The 19,339-nt window shown below is 39.9% G+C and overlaps 1 protein-coding gene across 9 annotated transcripts in view; it reads right to left on the minus strand.

The window, feature by feature from the left end:
* Window positions 1–19,339, minus strand: part of LOC126092469 (1,5-anhydro-D-fructose reductase-like) — a 142,498-nt gene that overhangs the window by 29,765 nt on the left and 93,394 nt on the right. Inside the window, exon 6 of one of the 9 annotated variants that reach the window (XM_049908081.1) lies at window positions 2,214–2,507. The exons of the other annotated variants lie outside the window; for them this stretch is intronic. Coding sequence (XP_049764038.1) covers window positions 2,333–2,507 — 175 coding nt within the window. The 3' untranslated portion in view covers window positions 2,214–2,332. Of the gene's footprint in view, window positions 1–2,213; window positions 2,508–19,339 lie in introns of those variants that run through there. 9 annotated transcript variants of the gene reach the window in all.

Here is a 19,339-nt window from a genome sequence, read left to right on the forward strand (position 1 = left end):
GTAGTTTGTAAGTCTAGGGACTGATGACCTCAGCAGTTTGGTTCCTTAGGAATTCACACACATTTGAACATTTTGAAGTTTCATGAGAGTACAGGTCTATCACTGTATGGACAGAAGATGCCATCATCATGTAAGGGATCCGTGATCCCACGAACATAGATGCTAGTATCCAACGCCCAGGTCGATAGTAGACAGGAGTTGATTGTCGTGCGCTGCAGGAGGCAGTGAGACCACAGTGTAAAATGTTAGATTGTGGTGAGACGAGTGTCGAGTGCGGAGTAGTACTAGAGAGTGTCGAGTGAGAAGTAGTGCGGGAAAGACGGGCAAGAATGGTGGTCGAGTTTATTTGTAAACGGTAAAATTCACCAGAGTATGACGAGTGAGCACGTCCCCCTGATCGTAGTGGAGTTGACCCTCACTAATACCAATTCACGAGTGATATGAAACAGAAAGTGTTAAGTGCCGAATTACGTGTTTCGCGTCGGCCAGCAACAACCATAGATTGCAGTGAGGATTGTTGTGAATGTTAACCATCAGCATTGCGTGTGACGAAGTACTGAAAATCAACAACCAATAAAAAGATATAACTGTGATTAGACGTGTAAGGCTAAGGTAGCAACTGCCTCAGCATTTGTGTGTTAGTAGGAAATATATCAGTTTGTACATCGCAACCTCTGTGGTCCTTAATAATAGACAAACTTTCTATCATTTCCACTATTCAATCTCAGAACAGCCGCACTCGGTTGAAATACCCCTGAAACCAGCAGAAAAACCGATAGCCTTTCTTCCATTAAGCACACGGTCATATAATCATAACAATTAACTGTTTGGCGGCTTCGATAAATTGCACAAAATCCAATAAAGGAATTAAATGGGGGTGTTTCAATCATCATCTGAAATAGTGAAGGCCCGAGTTGGGAGAAATAGGGAATGAGTACAGAATTTCATTAAAACATTGCAGGCGGTTTGGAGTCAAATGTAATACATGAATACGGTAAGAAGGATTTGGAATGACAAGAGTGAATGAGGCAACAGAATGCTAAGATACCTAAATATTGTACAGGACAGTGATTGATGATGAGCCCCTACACCATGAATTGAAAGATGAAAAAAGTATTAGTCATTACCACAGTCCAAACCAAGTGGCTGAGTACCAGAGTCAGTCTGAAAAAAGGGAAAGGAAAGATGGCACAGCAAGTTGAACAAACCACTCCTGTGCAATTTACACTTATGTTACCACGTGCATGAAGATCTAGAGTCAGGCCAACACACACACACACACACACACACACACACACACACACACACACAGAGAGAGAGAGAGAGAGAGAGAGAGAGAGAGAGAGAGAGAGAGAGAGAGAGATGGAAAGAAGAAAAATTATGATTTAAAATCTCATCAATAACGAGATCATCTGAGACGAGCACATGCCCGGATTGTGTAAAGTGAGTCCAGTGTGCTAAGACTGAGCTGCCTCACTTGGTGAGAACTACAGAAATTAGAACTGGGAACAATGGAGACATTCAAGAACAGAGGAGAAATAGAATCAGAGGATGATGTAAGGCTGAATGAATAGATGTGGGATCTGCATCCTTATAGCCAATCGGTGGAAAACATATGTTAATTGCCAGTTACTGAGCAGGGAAGAATAAGCACTGAAACTCTTGCTTTGGTTGTAGCTAGCCTGTACTGCCAGTGTAACTAATTCTTGGAAAATTTAGAATGAATTGGCGAGGAGGCCGAGACAGATGTACCTGCACTCCGACCTGCTATAGGCTTCCTAAAATACATTAACACAACCAACAAGGATGTCATTGTGGCTTGATACTGCACCCCCACAGACAAAATCTCTGCCCTTGTGGATCAACACCTTAAACCTATTACCCATAATCTATCCTCCTATACAAGACACTAACTATGCTGACTCTCTTACAATTCCTATCACTTTACCAGCAGGTGACCTGCTTGTCACTGTTAATGTCAGCAGAGGTGTACAAACTTGCTAGTACCTCGGGCTGAAAGCTACTCACTATGCCTAAAAAGGGGCCATGGAGGGGGGAGGGATCATGGACACTTACACAATTAGTTCATATTTGTTTCACAAAATTCATTTTATTCAACAAATATAATTAGAACAATGTATTTTTACATAAATAACAATGTATTTTTATAGAAATGTTATCTACCTTCTGGTAGGGAATACAAGACAGAAAAAAATAATTAAATGAATGAACAGTGAGGGGTGGGCCACCATAATATCAATGGCAAGCAATGGTGTGCACCCCTGCTCCAAAGTAACATCCGACATGCTAGTGCACTTGCTGCCACTGAACATCACCTCTCCAAATGTTCAGTTGACACCAACCTACAACTCCCTACCTGGCAATGATGGCCAATTACATATTCACCCGCAAATAATTCTCCTTTGAAGAACCTACAAACAAATCTGCAATATGGTCCTCTCAAAGGGCATCTACATGAATACCATTCCATAACTGCAGCTCTGTGGCTGAAACAGAGTAAAGTATGGTAACTGGTGATCAATAATTAAAAGAATATGAAATAGCTGAGGCAACAGGTATACCAGAAGAAAGAATACACTATAACATACATTAGAATTAACTGTGATACAGCTTTCTGCAAAGTTGAATGACGAGAAGTAAATATGAAAACTCTCTCCCAGCAATATTTGGACTGCTACAAAAAATCCAACTGATGACATGTCTTGCTGCTCACTAGACATGAGGCACAGATCTACCATTTCACACCTGAAATGGAGAAGCGATCCAACTAGTTGCTGGAGGCTGGCAGCTTGCTCTGAAGAATGTAAAGCCTTACATCTGGCTTCATTCACATGTCAATAGAATGATCTGCTCCATGCCAACAAGCAAAAGCATCATGGGAAACCCAACTTGCAAATTTTTCATGGTGTCCTGAAAGCCTTGAATTAAGACAAGCAGATGCAGTATTTCCTGACTTCAAAAAGCATGTGACTCATTCTCAGTAGCACATGTATGCTTCTTATCCAAAGTACAATCATTTGGGGTACAAGCAAAATTTATGATTGCATAGGGGATTCCTTGGTAGAGAAAATACAGAGCATTATCTTGGATGGAGAGTCATAAACAGATACAGAGGCATCTGGTGTGACTCAGGGAAATGTGTTGGTACCCTCCCTATTCATGTTGTATATTAGGCATAATCCATACACTTCAGGCAGGGGGTTACCTTCATAGTCTCGGACATTATTGAATTTAGCATATGTTAAAATTCAGGAGTAAGTAAGAAACATGTATATTTATGTTTTCTCCAAAACAAATTCCTGCCCCGAGATACAGGCCTCCAAACATGGCATTGTGAACACCATTTTGAAGATGCAAATTTCAGAATTTTTTTTAAAATGCTGTATCTCTGTAACAGTTTTAGGTATTTTGTTAGAGTTATTTTATTTGAAAGATAATTGCTTTATGATTACAATGGTATCCTGTTTTTGGACATATCTGTCAAAGATCTTTTGAATTTTTTTTATAATTTACAGAATTTTTTTTTTTTTTTGAAGGTGCCAATCCAGAAAAGTTAGATTTTTTTCTTTTGATTAGTACCATGTAGTACTATGTTCTCGGTAAAGGAGAGCTTCCACTTTTAAGTTGGGCAGGTTTTATTTTTAAAAATCATGTTTTTAACTTTGAAGTGTATTTGCTGAAGTTGTTTCTCACTAATTTCTTTGTTACAATGTTTATTTCTATTGTCTTTGTTGCAGTTATTTCTTATCACTTTCTCTGTGGCAGTTATTTCTTTTCATTTTCATTGCTGCGAGCAATGGCCTTGCTGCAGTTGCAGTGGATACACCGGTTCCAGTCAGATCATCGAAGTTAAGCAGTGTCGGGCGTGGCCAGTACTTGGATGGGTGACCATCAGGGCCACCATGCGCTGTTGCCAGTTTTCAGGGTGCACTCAGCCTCGTGATGCCAATTGAGGAGCTACTCGACCAAATAGTATTGGCTCCGGTCAAGAAAACCATCATAACGACTGGGAGAGTGGTGTGCTGACCACATGCCCCTCCTATCCTCATCCTCAGCTGAGGATGATACCGTGGTCAGATGATCCCAATGGGCCACTTGTGGCCTGAAGATGAAGTGCTCTAGTGAGTGCTTTCATTGTTGCAGATACTTCTTACACTTTGTTGTAGTTTCTTGACAGTTTCTTTGTCATGGTTGTTCATTGCAGGTTTTTGTATTGTAGTTGTTCAGTGCTAATTTGTTTACTGAAGAGGCTTTTACAAAATCTGAGACCATCCAATGAGTTCTGTGTTTTTGTGTGGAACTTGCCAGTTGACACAGCTGCAGTGTGTTTTTGTGAAAAGGACTGTTTGAAATGTCTTCTCACTGGGGCCACAGGAGAGTGAAGTGTGCTGACTATTTGCATATCCATAAAAGAGTGATATATAAGACAAACAAAAAAACAGACTTACTTCAGTTTGGGAATAAATGTTCCCATTTGAAGACTCTGTTTCAAAGTGAAGATGTTTCCAGTGATGTCTTTTTGTGTTCTAAATTTTTTGACTGAATAACAACAATGATAGTATCTGAGCAATGTGAAGCTTTTCATGGTGCATATGATGCAGATTTTGCATCAATAGAGGAAGAATTAAATACCCTGAATCAGTCAACTACAGAGGTAGGTATTAGCCCTGTTAAGAAACTGTGGTCAATGAAGTTGAGTCATAAGCTCTCTGCATCAAGAAAGCACAGAGAAATTAATAAAGCTATGGATGAATACACTACAGCAAAACTGACCAAACTCTTCAAAGTAGAAATTCCATCTTCAGAAAAAAATGAACGAAAGCACTCTTGCACTTCTTGCCAGGAATTTTTCACAAATATCAATTCAGCCGTTGAATATTTTGCATCCTACAGTGAAAAGGTGCAAGTTTTAACTATTAATCCAGAGACATTTCCAAAGAAATGAATTTGGAACCACATTCCATCAGTATTAAAGAACATGGTAGACAAATCAAGAAATGTGAGGTCCATAAAAGGAGTCTTTGGAAGACCAGATTGCTATTATGGTCATCTTGTAGAAGCAGCTCAAGTTCAAATAGTACAGTCATTTTATCTGGAAGATAAACGGGACTGTTTTTGCCAGAGTGCCAACAAAAAAGACATTGTAACTGTAACAGTTGGAGGTCTAAAAGTTATGAAAGTGAAGAGGTACATGACTTGCAGTATTAAAGAAACTTTTTCAATTTATAAGAGCAACTATCAACTTCACATATTGGAAGATCAAAATTTTATGCATTATGACCTAAGTGGGTAGTTCCACACACATTCAGAGATGTCTGTTTATGTGTGTAATGTGCGAATTTTGAACTTTGTGTGGTAACTTTGAAGATCTTACTGCAGCATGTGACATACGATACCTTGGTTGAGTGTGTGAAGTCATTTGTAGTCTGTGATGTAAAGCGAGAGACTTGTTTGTTTCAAGAATGTGGTGACTGCTCTGGAAAGGGAGGACTGTCTTTACAGGCACTTGGCCTGGAGGATGTAGCAGATGTCTCTGCAGAAATTACACAGTCGACTTGGGAGGAAAATAAATTATGAAAAAATAAGAAAATAAATTAAATTAATTTGACAGTTTCATTGATGCACTTGGTAAATGGTAAGTGAAAGCAGTAACACATCAACATCTGAAGAAATTGCAACAACAACACACTGCAGAAGTGAAAGGGTGTGTACTGGCTGATGTTAAGTGCTTTACTGTGATTTTGCTGAGAACTGGTCTGTAATTCTCCCACAAGAAGTACGAGGGTATCATTGGAGTAATGACCAAGTTTCAATTTTTACTGGAGTGACACATTTTCAAAACAAGAACACAAGCATTGCAGTTATAAGTGATGACACAGGACATGACTCAACACATGCTTTGCTAGCAATGCGCAAAATTCTTCAACTGCAAACAGGGGCAGAAAAGATCATCATTATTTCTGATGGTGCTCTGTCATTTTAAAAATCACTACCAGCTGTTTGAATTGAGTGAGTGGCTTGAGCCAACTGACTGGGTACACAGTGCTATTGGTCAAGGGAAGGGGCCCTGTGATGGTGTAGGAGGCCTGCTGAAGCACCATGCTACAAAACATAATCTTTCCACACCAAATACAGCTGCAATTCAGAATGCTGAGGATTTTACGAGAGTCTCATTATTTTCTCCAAAGAGGAAATCGAAGAATTTTGTGAGCAGGAAAAAGAAGAGTGGTCCAAACAAACTAATCCTGTGAAATAAATTCAACACATGTTTCTGGACTCAAAGTGATGGACAAACTCATATTGCACACACTTTAAAGAGCAAGAAAGACGAAATTTTGTTTGTTTGGCCAATACCTCAGAAACAGCAGGTTAATATTCAGATTCACAACCTGAGAAGAAAGATATTTGTGACGTGTGTGTATGACTGTGACTGGTGGATTGCAGAGATTATAGACACCAGTTATGAGATAAATGAAATTGTACGGAACTTTATGCTACCACATGGACCACTGCTGGATATAGGTTTCCAGCTGAAGGGCAGCAACAATGCCATCAGTGCTCACTTCCTGTTCACAATGTTTTGCAGATTGTAAGTGCTCCAGTTCCTATCGGTTCAGCAGGAAGGCATCACTCTACATCAAAGGAAGATACTGAAGCAGTGGAGCACATTTTTAGTTCATTTACTGGCTAATTTCAGCACAAAACAGAGTGCACAGAAGTCGTATAAATTGAAACCTTTAAGTCTCTGGGCCTTTCACATACATTTTGGAACTATTCAAAATGCTTGAAAAATGAGTCTCTTACTCATCTTTCAAAACTGAAATGATGTTAAATAAGGCTAGGTTTTGATTTTTATGAGCCTGTTATGTGATAATGTGGTAATAAAACAGGTTTTATGTATGGCAAAAATTTCAACCTGTTGAACCTAAAAGTGGAAGCTCTCCTTTTCAGGGAAAGTAGAATTATATGGTACTAATCAACATAAAAAAATTAAAGTTTTATGAATTGGCATTTTTGATAAAAAAAAGTTTTTTTTCCATAAATTATAAAAAAGTTCAGAATGCTATAGTAAAAGAACTTTGACAGATAAGCCCAAATCGAGGATTTCTTTGTAATCATTAATGAATTATCTTTCTAATAAAAAAGAAACTCAACAAAATATCTAGAACTGTTCCAGAGATACAGAATTTTAAAATTTTTTTCCAAAATCCACATCTTCAAAATGGTATGCACAGGGTCATCTTTGGGGGGCTGTATCTTGGAGCAGAAATTTTTTTGGAGGAAACAAAAAAAGTGTGTTCTTTACTTAGTCTTTCATTTTAACATATGCTAAATTCAATACCATTGGAGGCTATGAAGGTAAGATTTTTTTCCTAGGCCATCTGAATTTATATGGACTATGCCATTAATGACCCTGCAGACTGGTTTGTTAGATGATGATGTTGTCGTTCATCTACATCTACATCTACATTTATACTCCGCAAGCCACCCAACGGTGTGTGGCGGAGGGCACTTTACGTGCCACTGTCATTACCTCCCTTTCCTGTTCCAGTCGCGTATGGTTCGCGGGAAGAACGACTGTCTGAAAGCCTCTGTGCGCGCTCTAATCCCTCTAATTTTACATTCGTGATCTCCTCGGGAGGTATAAGTAGGGGGAAGCAATATATTAATATATTAATGAAGTACTGTCTGAAAAAAGATACACAATAATTCAGTCAGATATTGTTTCAAAGTGCTGCATATATTGGCAACTTGCTTTAGATGTACAGAAATGTAGAACTGTGCACTCCACAAAATGGAAAAAAAAACATAGTATCATACGATATAAGACAGGTGGCAGATCCTTATTCATTGGTAGAATATTAGGGAAATGCTATCAGTTTATAAAGGAGATTGCTTATAAAACACTCATCTGACCCACTCTAAAACACTTGTCTGACTCTAGAAAATAACTCAAATACCAACCAGAAGTAACAGGGGTCTGCAGCTCGTGGTCTCACGGTCGCGTTCTCGCATCCCGAGCACGGGGTCCTGGGTTCGATTCCCGGCGGGGTCAGGGATTTTCACCTGCCTTGAGATGACTGGGTGTTTGTGTTGTCCTCATCAAATGTTGGGTATTTGTACAGGTGCTGATAACCGCACAGGTGAGTGCCCCACAAACCAATCATCATCATCAACAGAAATAACAGGGAATATTGGAAGGGCTGTTTGAATGGTCACAGATTTGTTTGGCCCATGCTGAAAACAGTCATATGGCATATGCTTCAGGACAGACTCACTCTATCTTGTGGAAGCCTTCTTAGTAAGCTTGAAGAACCAACTTTAAGTTATGAATACAGGAATGCATCACAACCCATTACATATCGCTCCTGTAGTGCTCCTCAAGACACGATTATACTAATTACAGCCGGCACGGAAGGCTATAAGCAATCATTTATCCCTCAGTTCATATGTAAATGGAATGGAAAGAAACCCTAATAACTGTAATGATCTGAAGTATCCTCTACCACATACTTCACATTGGTTTGCAGAGTATAGATGTAGATGTAGAAAAGAAACATCAATGAAAACAGATGCTCAAAGCTGGTGGCCTGCCGCAAACTAGGCAAGGTATATTTTATCTGGTAGAATGTAGTGGTCAGTGTTTCTAGAATACCATTCACTGATCCACACATAATGTTCCATAAACCTCACCGTCAAAGACTGTCTTCACCAATGTGGAATGAGTCAAGTCATCAATAGCCATGGAATGAGCCAAGTCATCAATAGCCAGAAACTATCACTGCAGGCTAATTCTCTAAACATGCTTTGTAGGTAACTGCCAACAGCTGTTATATATTTTAGAAAGTGCATGACAGGAAGCTGTCTACATTTCATTATTAGTTTCAGTAAACAAACAGAAATGCAGAGTACTTTCAATAGAAATGTGAAGTTGTATAAACTAATAAAATAAATAAAATACAAAAAATAAAACATAAATAAAAAATAAACTAATGAAATCATATAATCATCTTGTGAACGTTGCACTGCTTCTTATTTCTGTGCATGCTAAGAAAACCGGAGAGGAATTCCGCCTCATGCAAGACACCTTTGTAGTTTTGTTCTAACCCAGACATGTTTCAGCACTTTTTGTGCTATGTCCAGTGGATTTGTTTATTTTACTTCTGCAAAATTGTTAAATGTTAACCCTTATAAAACTTTTTGTACAAAATATTTACATTTGTGAAATGAGCAATTATTGTCAAATGTGTTATACACTTGTTTGTATACTGTATTTCCTACTATGATTGATACCAATGATATGGGTCTATGATCAATGGATTACTTGTTTCTTTCCTTGTGTACTGGTATGACCTGTGCAACTTTCAGGTCTGAGCACTAATCTTTCATCAAGTGAGTGGTTGCATATATTTGTTTAAAATACAATTATTTCCTCAATATATTCTGTACAGAACCTAACTGGCATACAATCTGAACTGTAAAACTTTTCTTAGCAGCTGTTCGTGATTTCATTTCTGGAATATTTACTGCATCTTCTTTGGTTGAAGAATTATAGAAAACTGTGTTTGTTAACTCTGCTTTAGTAGTGCAGTCATTGGAAAAAAAACCATTGCCATCACACAGTGAAGATACTGATTGTGTCTTGCTACTGGCATAGTTTACATATGACCAGAACTTTGAGGATTTTCTTCCAAATTTCAAGACAAAGTTTCATTGTGGAAACTATTACAAGAATTTCACACTTAAGTCCACACTATGTTTCAAAAGTTTGTAAACTGCTGTACCCAAAAATTTTCACTTATGACCACAACTGCCCCCTAAACAGATGTGGTCTGCAAGTTTCTCATACTCTGACTCTACAGGAGACACTCCCTTCGCAGACCAAGACATCAACAGTACAGCAGGCAGGGCACCTACCACAACAGGCTGGATTGTGTATAAAACACACCTCGAATAACCAACAAGAATAAGGAAGATAATAACAACAATAAAGACAATGAACCTGTGGCTCGAGTATCACGCACAAACGCTAAAAGTGCATTTGATATAGCCCTTTAATACACTGAACAAAGCTCTGCATCTACCCCAATACACATTTTGTGGATTAGGAAATGGCAGAACATCATGGCAAACTCAGAGTTGTTGTCTGCTAAGCAAAAGAACATTACAGACTTTTTTCATCCAGCTTACGAATAGAACAGGGACGGCCAAGTACGTGGCACGCATGCCGAGGTTTCACATGCATGTGGATTGCTCCCTTCTGACATCACACATCCCCCACTACCACACCAGCACGCGCATGTGTGGAACTACGAACATGCCGCATGCGACAGTGCATTAAGGAACACCGCCCTACTACCATGTGGCTTAGTTTCATATTGTGACATTTGATAATATTAAGTTCTGTACAACACATCATGTTGAGCAATACTGAATCTTTGTTGGCTGTTCGTACACCTACAGAAAAATAACAATAACGCTGGGTTTGAAACTGCATTACACCAACAATATTGTGCTTCTCACATCGTCACTCGTAAAATTCTTACAACATTTAAGCTGAGATATAGAAACAGACTTGAAAGTAGTCTACAGCATACAGTATGATGTGGAATAAGTGATTCCAACTACATGTGAAACAAGTAAATTTTATATTCTGGAACTAGTGTACAAAATCTGCAATAACTACAATTCTCAACAAGACATATGACAAATACAACAAAATTATCACCATTAATTTAATTATTTTTGGTTCACTGTAGACATAATAAAGTACATTTCCAGCACAAACTGATGGTACACGGACAAACGCAGACAGTTTCTCATATTTTTGTCACTCGGATTGCCACGTAATCCTGACTTATTTAGTTTCATAATCGAAATAAACCTTTCGCACACGTGTGTCGATCCAAACACTGATATAACTTTTGCAGCCTCATTGTGGAGACGGGGAAACTCTTCCCGAGGAAAACCTTCATAAAAATTCCTGGACATTTTTTACGTAAAAAAATTTGTCCTTTAAATGGGAATTACACTGCAGATCAATCAATTCCATTTGCAAATGCACTGGAGTACTTTCAACTGAAATGGCAAAGGGTCTAGAAAATAGTTCAAAAACAGATGTCAGACTGGCAGTTTCCTGAAAACGTTTAGGAAATTGTGCCTGTAGTTCCTCCAACACAGAAACGAATTCTTCAGAAGTTGCGTTCTCTCTGACTTTAGAGAGCGTAGGGCAATGGGCGGTATTCATTTTCATGAGTTGTTCCTTCCACAATGCGAGTTTCTTATTAAATGCATCCACTTTTTTCATCAGATCAGAAATAAGCTGCTACTCACCTTGCAAAGTCTTATTGAAAGCATTCAAGTATGCAGTCAGATCAACTAAAAAGGTGAGGTCTGCAATCCATTTTGGATCTTCTAATTTTGGCTCTGCCTTTACTTTTTCCTTAAGGAACTCAACAATAGCGAGTCTTAAATTGAAAATTCTTTCAAGGCATGATCCTCGACTTATCCAACATATTTCCCAGTGGTAAATAACATCTCCATACTCTTCATTCAGTTCCATGAGAAACTGTTGAAACTGACGGTGCACTAAGCCATAAGACTTCAAAAAATGTACTATGGTGACTACCAACTTCATCACGTGCTCCAAATTTGCAATCTTAGCACAAAGAGCTTCTTGGTGTACAAAACAATGAATTCCGTACAAATCTTCTGTCGATCATCCTAGTTTTTTATGCAACAATGCTACAAACCCATTTTGAGCATCTTGAATTGCTGGCACTCCATCTGTGGTGACTGAAACTAACATTTTCCAATTTAGGCCAACGGCTTCAACTGCCTCTTCAACTGCTTTTAGCAAGTCGGTACCCCTCGTTGTGTGTTTCATTGGTACTAAATCTAACAGTTCTTCCATCACGTGCAAATTTGTGTCGACTTCACCAACATAAATCACTAGTTGTGCTGTGTCCAAAATGTCGGTCGACTCGTCCAAAGCAATCGAGAATGCAATAAACTTGCAGGCACTATCAATTAACTGCCTGTAGACATCCGCTGCCATACCAGCTATGCGGCGAGCTATTGTCTGTCTGGAAAGACTAATTTCACTAAACTTCTTTACTTCCAGTAGCGTCAAGAATTCCTCCGCCTCAACAATACACTCCTTGATCAAATCACCATCACTGAAAGGCTTATTCGCTCTTGCAATTTTGAGCGCTATTTTGTAGCTTTCTCTTAAATACAGGTCGCTAAGTTCGGTTGCAGGCTAAAAAAAGGGAACAAAAATTGAGTGAACTCTAAATTCGAATTCTAACGACAAATATGCACAAATACAAACATCAGAAACACAAAGATTTGTAAGTGGTACTCGGCGTTCAGTCCGTCTCGCTGCATAACACTACGTCTTCTTAATTCCGCCAACTTGTTTGATCTATGAACCCAACTAAATCATTAAGTCCTTTGTGTGTGGTGTTATAATGCCGTTCTATCACAAATTTGTGGTGCCTGGCGAGTATGCGACTGCATAATAGACATTGAGAATTTTCATCCTTCTCTTCGAAAAAATATTGCAATTCCCATTCAGCTCTGAAGGCTCATGACGTTGTGTCACTACCCCGCCTCTTTGTAAGTGTGTGTTCCATTGCAACAACCACTGTACAATATTTATAAACTTCTTACGAATCGCTAACAAATAGCGAGGAATAAACATGGCTGCCACTACGAATCAACTAATGCACCCTATGCCGGATGAAAAGATGTCGCATCGCACAGCTAGTCTAATGTCGCGCCGTGCCGAGCAGTGCCGTGAAAGACTGAGGAAAGCCGAGTAGTGGCGAGGCGGACCGAGCCCTGGACAGCACGCGTGCAGCACATCTGTACACGTGTGCAGTTTGGCACGCCGTGGCCATCCCTGGAATAGAACATATTTTACCATGAGACTCCTCATGTTTTCAACAGTCCAGTGCAAATCAGCTGTGTGTCAATGCAGTACTTGTGTGTGAAATCTTATGGGACTTAACTGCTAAGGTCACCAGTCCCTAGGCTAACACACTAGTTAACCTAAATTATCCTAAGGACAAGCACACACACCCATGCCTGAGGGAGGACTTGAACCTCCGCCAGGGCCAGCCACACAGTCCATGACTGCAGCGCCTTAGACCGCTCGGCTAATCCCGTGTGGCTCAATGCAGTACTATAAACAGGTATGTACAGATGTTAAACTTCCACTCACAGTAAAATTATCTTATCATACAACACAGAGAAGTTTTACAGTACAGGCATAGGATGAAATGCAGTCCCCAACAATCAGTCTTTCCTACTCATTTCCTATGGTGTCTCCCCTGACATGTGGTTCTGGGTGACTTTACTAAAATCTACCCCTTTTCCTAGACCTCTACAGTCCTTTTCCCTCACTCTTCTTCCTTCCCCTTCAACCCTTACGCCTGAAGAAGGAGCCACTGGCTCCGAAAGCTTGCCAGTCACAACAGCCTTTTATGTGTTTGTTCTGCCACTGCTTGGTGAGCAGATATTTTATCTGTACAATTAACTAATTTTATCAATAATTGATTGTTTTCATTGTAATAATGTACAACAGCTACACTGATGAAAGATCCATACCAGAAGACTAGAAAGTTGCAAAGGTCACACCAGTCCTCAACAAGGGACATAGAAGTAATCTGCTAAATTGCAGACTCACATCACTAATATCAATTTTCTGTAGTATTTTGGAACATATACTTTAATCGCACATTATGAATTAACTGGAAGAAAATGATTTATTGACAAATAGCCAACATGGATTTAGAAAACAATTCTTGTGACATACAACTAGCTCCTTATTTAAACAAAGTAATGAGTATTATTGACAGAGGATGACCAATCGATTCCATATTTCTAGATTTCCAGGAGGCTTATGAAACCATTCCTCACAAGCAACTTATAATGTCACAAAATTGTTCATGTTTACATTTGTAATTGTACCACTAGCAGAATCATGGGTAAACCTTGCCATTAGTATAGTGCTATTTAAATGGCCATTGTTGCACCTGCTACGTATGTCAGAGAGGCAATAGGACAAACTCCATGATGGAGTTGTTAATTTTAAGGATCTGTAAATCAATCTTGGTTCTCTTGAGAGGCATTGGAGAAGTTCAGGTAGTTCCACTGAACAGCCTGTTTACAAAAAAATATATTCATATTAATAAAAAAAGAGACCTGTACTCTTTATATATCAGCAATAAAAATAGATCAAAACTGAGACTGCAATTACATACTGATCTATGAATTAATTGCTTTTTCTCAAAACTGATTGAACCAGCTCATGAGAAGAAGTCCGTGGTAACATTACTATATTGCCACAAAGTAGCAGACAAAGAAGTGAGTTTAGTGTTGAGGAACTTGTATATTTTATTAAAAGTTTTGTTGTTTAGACTTGGGTTTTGTTGCTTTGGTTGTTGCTGCTGAGTGCTAAATAATGTAACATACTAGATTATCTAGTATCTGTGCTATACACAGCTTATTGTATTTGAAAGAAAGGCTCCACCAAAGAGGAGACACTGCCGTGATCATCACAAATGAAAATATTCTTTTCACTAGAATGATCGACGTGACAGTGGAACAAACCATGATGGAAGTCAGAGCAGAACAATCTGTAGCCTCAACTACATCACAACACACAGATACTGACTTCATTCATCAAGATGCATGTTCAGTGTATCATGTGGGGCATGTTAAGTTTCTGGCATTTTGGCTCAGCTACTCAATGACATATGTTGAGAGAGTGTTTTTCGAGAGCACAGCATACTTTCTAACAATAATAAGGACATCATCATCGTGGCACATTTAGAAACTGTGATACAGGAGACAGAAGATGTCCTAAACAATTTTGCTAAATCACATTAAAGAAGGCAGTTAAGCAACAATATGCCTTGTTGCCAGAGCTCAGACTACACAAGGCCTTTTACAGAGCAAAGCGGGCCATACGTGTGTTGGCAGGACCAGATTTGTTGCCTGAATAGACATTGTCCATGCTTGGGCTACACAAGATGTCTGTGGGCATTCACACAGCAACAGCTGCTTATCAAGATTTGTCACTACAGGAGCTAGTGGAGAAGGCAGACGCCATAGCGAATAGTCTGGCAGAAGTTTCCCTAAACAAGTGTAATAATGATCAAGTATAAGACAAACAAAAATTACACAAGTTGTCAATGAGTCATGTGAATCCCACATGGAGTCTCCGACACAAGAACAAAGGATAGAATAGTTGAAGGAACCAATACCACATAGGAATCTAAAGTTATCAGCACAGCAGTGCAAGGTACAACACAGTTAGAAGTGTGCTCCAGAGAAGCAGACTGGGTGCAAGAAAGATGACAGATTCACATCTGAGACTGGTACAGATCAGTGTTGCCAGTATTGCAGGCATTTTGGGGGAAGCCGCATGCTGCTATACTACAGTGTGCTGTTACCTAAACACCTTGAGCGGACATTAAAGGATGCTGACTTCTGACACCAGCAGCTTGTGTGTCCACAGAAGAAGGCGTAAAGACAGCTGGCAAACACAATGCCAACAGTGGGGTTCAGCCAGGTCTCAGTCCCAAGAATAATTTGCGGCATCACATGCTTCCTGGAGGGCAGTAAATTCAGGAACTTTATTATGAACACTCTGAAAATTTACTGCTAATATCTTGATAGCTGAAGTGTCTTTACACTGAGCACGTCCTGATTTCCCTGCCTGCACATAGACAGGTGAGTGTTCGTCAGGACACCTCGCACTACTGCTTAGCCTAAAAAAAACCCATGTGCACACCACAAGTACTCTGCCACCCGAGTAGCCGCTTCCTTTGTGTAGTGCACCCCTGACCTATCTAGGGGCATCCTACAATTCCCCAACCAATAGCGCAGGTCTAGAAATCTGCAGCCAAGACCGTCACAGAGTTGACGAAGCCTCTGGTAGAGACCCTCCACTCGGCTCCAAACCAAAGGACCCCGATCCACTCTGGGAACGATGCTGTAAATAGAGTGCTCTGCTTGCACCCCGCGTGCGAGGCCAGCGGTCTTCACCAAATCCGCCAGCCGCCTGTACGAACTGAGGATCGCCTCAGAACCCAAGCAACAGGCATCATTGGTGCTGACGTGAGCAACTACTTGCAGACGACTGCATCCCGTACGCTCAATAGCCGCAGGCAAGGCTGCCTCCACATCTTGGATGAGGCCCCCCGGCAGACAAACCAAGTGCACATTGGAATTCTTTCCAGCCCTGTACACTATTTCCCTAAGGGGCTCCCTCACGCACCTAACGTTGGAGCTCCCAATAACCAGCAAGTCTTTGGCCTTGTGTGCCTACTCGGGCCCTGCTGAAGGAGCGGCCACCTGCCCACTGACAGGATGAACAGGCGAGGCCAGCCTCCACATTGACCCTCTGCCTCGAGTGACGTGAACGCGTTGCAGTCCGCCACTCACCCTGAGGTGAGGGCGGCCCCAATGCACCGGGTACACTAGTAGGTGCCGCCACACACACACACACACACACACACACACACACACACACACATCCTACTGCTAATATCTGGACATATATAGTTGCGACAAATAAAACAGCAATATGCGACCGCACAGTTGCGTCACCAGCGCCAGATTGAGCTGCGACATATGAACAATTACTTACGAACTAAGCGATCAAATGACCACGACTACGCCGCTATACAGATATTACACTGCAATCCTACCCCTGTCTTGGTACAAATGACAACCGACTATGCGATGTTACACTCTCCATTATTAAAATTTGATACTACCCCTTTCTAATTCGAAAGTATGCAAATATCCAAAAAATTGCACCACGCAAGCACACAAACACACAAAGTAATTTGAATTAAACCTGTGGAACTAATATGAAAAACTGAATATATGACTAGTTTCTACTACTGCTGCTTGCACGCATCATGCTGCAAGCACAGATGAAACTGCACTGACCTCTGTCTGCTGCTAACTGACTCTACAAAATAAACAGAAAGCACTGGCTGTCCAAAACAAACAACTGACTAATGACTCTGCGAATTTATACTTTACAGCTATCAATAAGCAATATAACTCCTCTAAAATATGAGAATACGCAAGGATTTTATGTAATTAAATATGCAAGTGCACAATGCTCAGAAAGAAATTAAGAATCAAACTACAAAACAAATATGAAAGCTAAATATGTGACTCCCTATTGCACTGCTGCTGCACTACTGCTGCACTGATACTTCACCAGTGGTACTCAAGGCTCACTGTGCTGTGTCAAAAGCGCACTGGCTGTCCAAAACAAACAACTGACTAACAACTCTGTGAATTTATACTTTACAGCTATCAATAAGCAATATTACTCTTCTCAACCACGAGAATATGCAAGGATTTTATGTAATTAAATATGCAAGTGCACAATGCTCGGAAACAAATTAAGAATCAAACTACAAAACAAATATGACAGCTAAATATGCGACTCGCTACTGCACTGCTGCTGCACTACTGCTGCACTGATACTTCACCAGCGGCTGCTCAAGGCTCACTGCGCTGTGTCAAAAGTGCACTGGCTGTCCAAAATTCTGTCCCATCTAATCTTCAGCATTCTTCTGTAGCACCACATTTCGAAAGCTTCTATTCTCTTCTTGTCTAAACTATTTATAGTCCACATTACACTTGCATAAATGGCTACACTCCATACAAATACTTTCAGAAAAGACTTTCTGACACTTAAATCTATACTCGATGTTAACAAATTTCTCTTCTACAGAAACAATTTCCTTGCCATTGCCAGTCTACATTTTATATCCTCTCTACTTCAACCATCATCAGTTATTTTGCTCCCCAAATAGCAAAACTCATTTACTACTTTAAGCGTCTCATTTCCTACTCTAATACCCTCAGCATCACGCGATTTAATTCGACTACATTCCATTCGACTACATTCCATTATCCTCATTTTGCTTTTGTTGGTGTTCATCTTATATCCTCCTTTCAAGACGCTGTCCATTCCATTCAGCTGCTCTTCTGCTCTTCCAGGTCCTTTGCTGTGTCTGACAGAATTACAATTTCATCAGCGAAACTCAAAAAGTTTTTATTTTTACTCCATGGATTTTAATTCCTACTCCGAATTTTTCTTATGTTTTCTTTACTGCTTGCTCAGCATACAGATTGAATAACATTAGGGATAGGCTACAACCCTGTCTCACTCCCTTCCCAACCACTGCTTCCCTTTCATGTCCCTCGACTCTTATAACTGCGATCTGGTTTCTGTACAAATTGTAAATAGCCTTTCGCTCCCTGTATTTTACCCCTGTCACCTTCAGAATTTGAAAGAGAGTATTCCAGTCAACATTGTCAAAAGCTTTCTCTAAGTTTACAAATGCTAGAAACGTAGGTTTGCCTTTCCTTAATCTGTTTTCTAAGATAAGTCATAGGGTCAGTATTGCCTCACGTGTTACAACATTTCTACAGAATCCAAACTGATCTTCCCCGAGGTCAGCTTCTACCAGTTTTTCCATTTGTCTGTAAAGAATTCGAGTTAGTATTTTGCAACCGTGGCTTATTAAATTGATAGTTCGGTAATTTTCACATCTGTCAACACCTGCTTTCTTTGGGATTGGAATTACTATATTCTTCTTAAAGTCTGAGGGTATTTCGCCTGTCTCATACATCTTGCTCACCAGATGGTAGAGTTTTGTCGGGGCTGGCTCTCCTAATGGAATGTTGTCTACTCCCAGAGCCTTGTTTCACCTTAGGTCTTTCAGTGCTCTGTCAAACTCTTCACGCAGTATCATATCTCCCATTTAATCTTCATCAATATCCTCTTCCCTTTCCATAATATTGTCCTCAAGAACATCGCCCTTGTATAGACCCTCTATATACTCCTTCCACCTTTCTGCTTTCCCTTCTTTGCTTAGAACTGGGTTTCCATCTGAGCTCTTGATATTCATGCAAGTGGTTTCCTTTTCTCCAAAGGTCTCTTTAATAAGAGGGCATAAGTATCTTAATGGGTATGGGCTACTCAAGAAAGAGAGTTCCCTGTTGAACGTGAAATGTAGTTTTATTTTGATATTTTGTCCTGTGAGCAGCCAAAATGACCTCCCAATTTCCTGAGAGAATACCCATAGTATTTTCCAAAATAATTAACAAAAACTATGTTAAACAATACCTAAAGCATAGAACATGAGGTCTTTTGATTACTGTTCTAGCCCAGAAAGTTTAAATCTTGAACTAGTATTGTGAAGGAGCACAACAAACTTTACATAGTTGAAAAATGAATGGAAGCTATATCTTGCTCTTATGAAATGATCAG

This window comes from Schistocerca cancellata, chromosome 7 (genome assembly GCF_023864275.1).
Source record: "Schistocerca cancellata isolate TAMUIC-IGC-003103 chromosome 7, iqSchCanc2.1, whole genome shotgun sequence".
Lineage (NCBI taxonomy): Eukaryota > Metazoa > Arthropoda > Insecta > Orthoptera > Acrididae > Schistocerca > Schistocerca cancellata.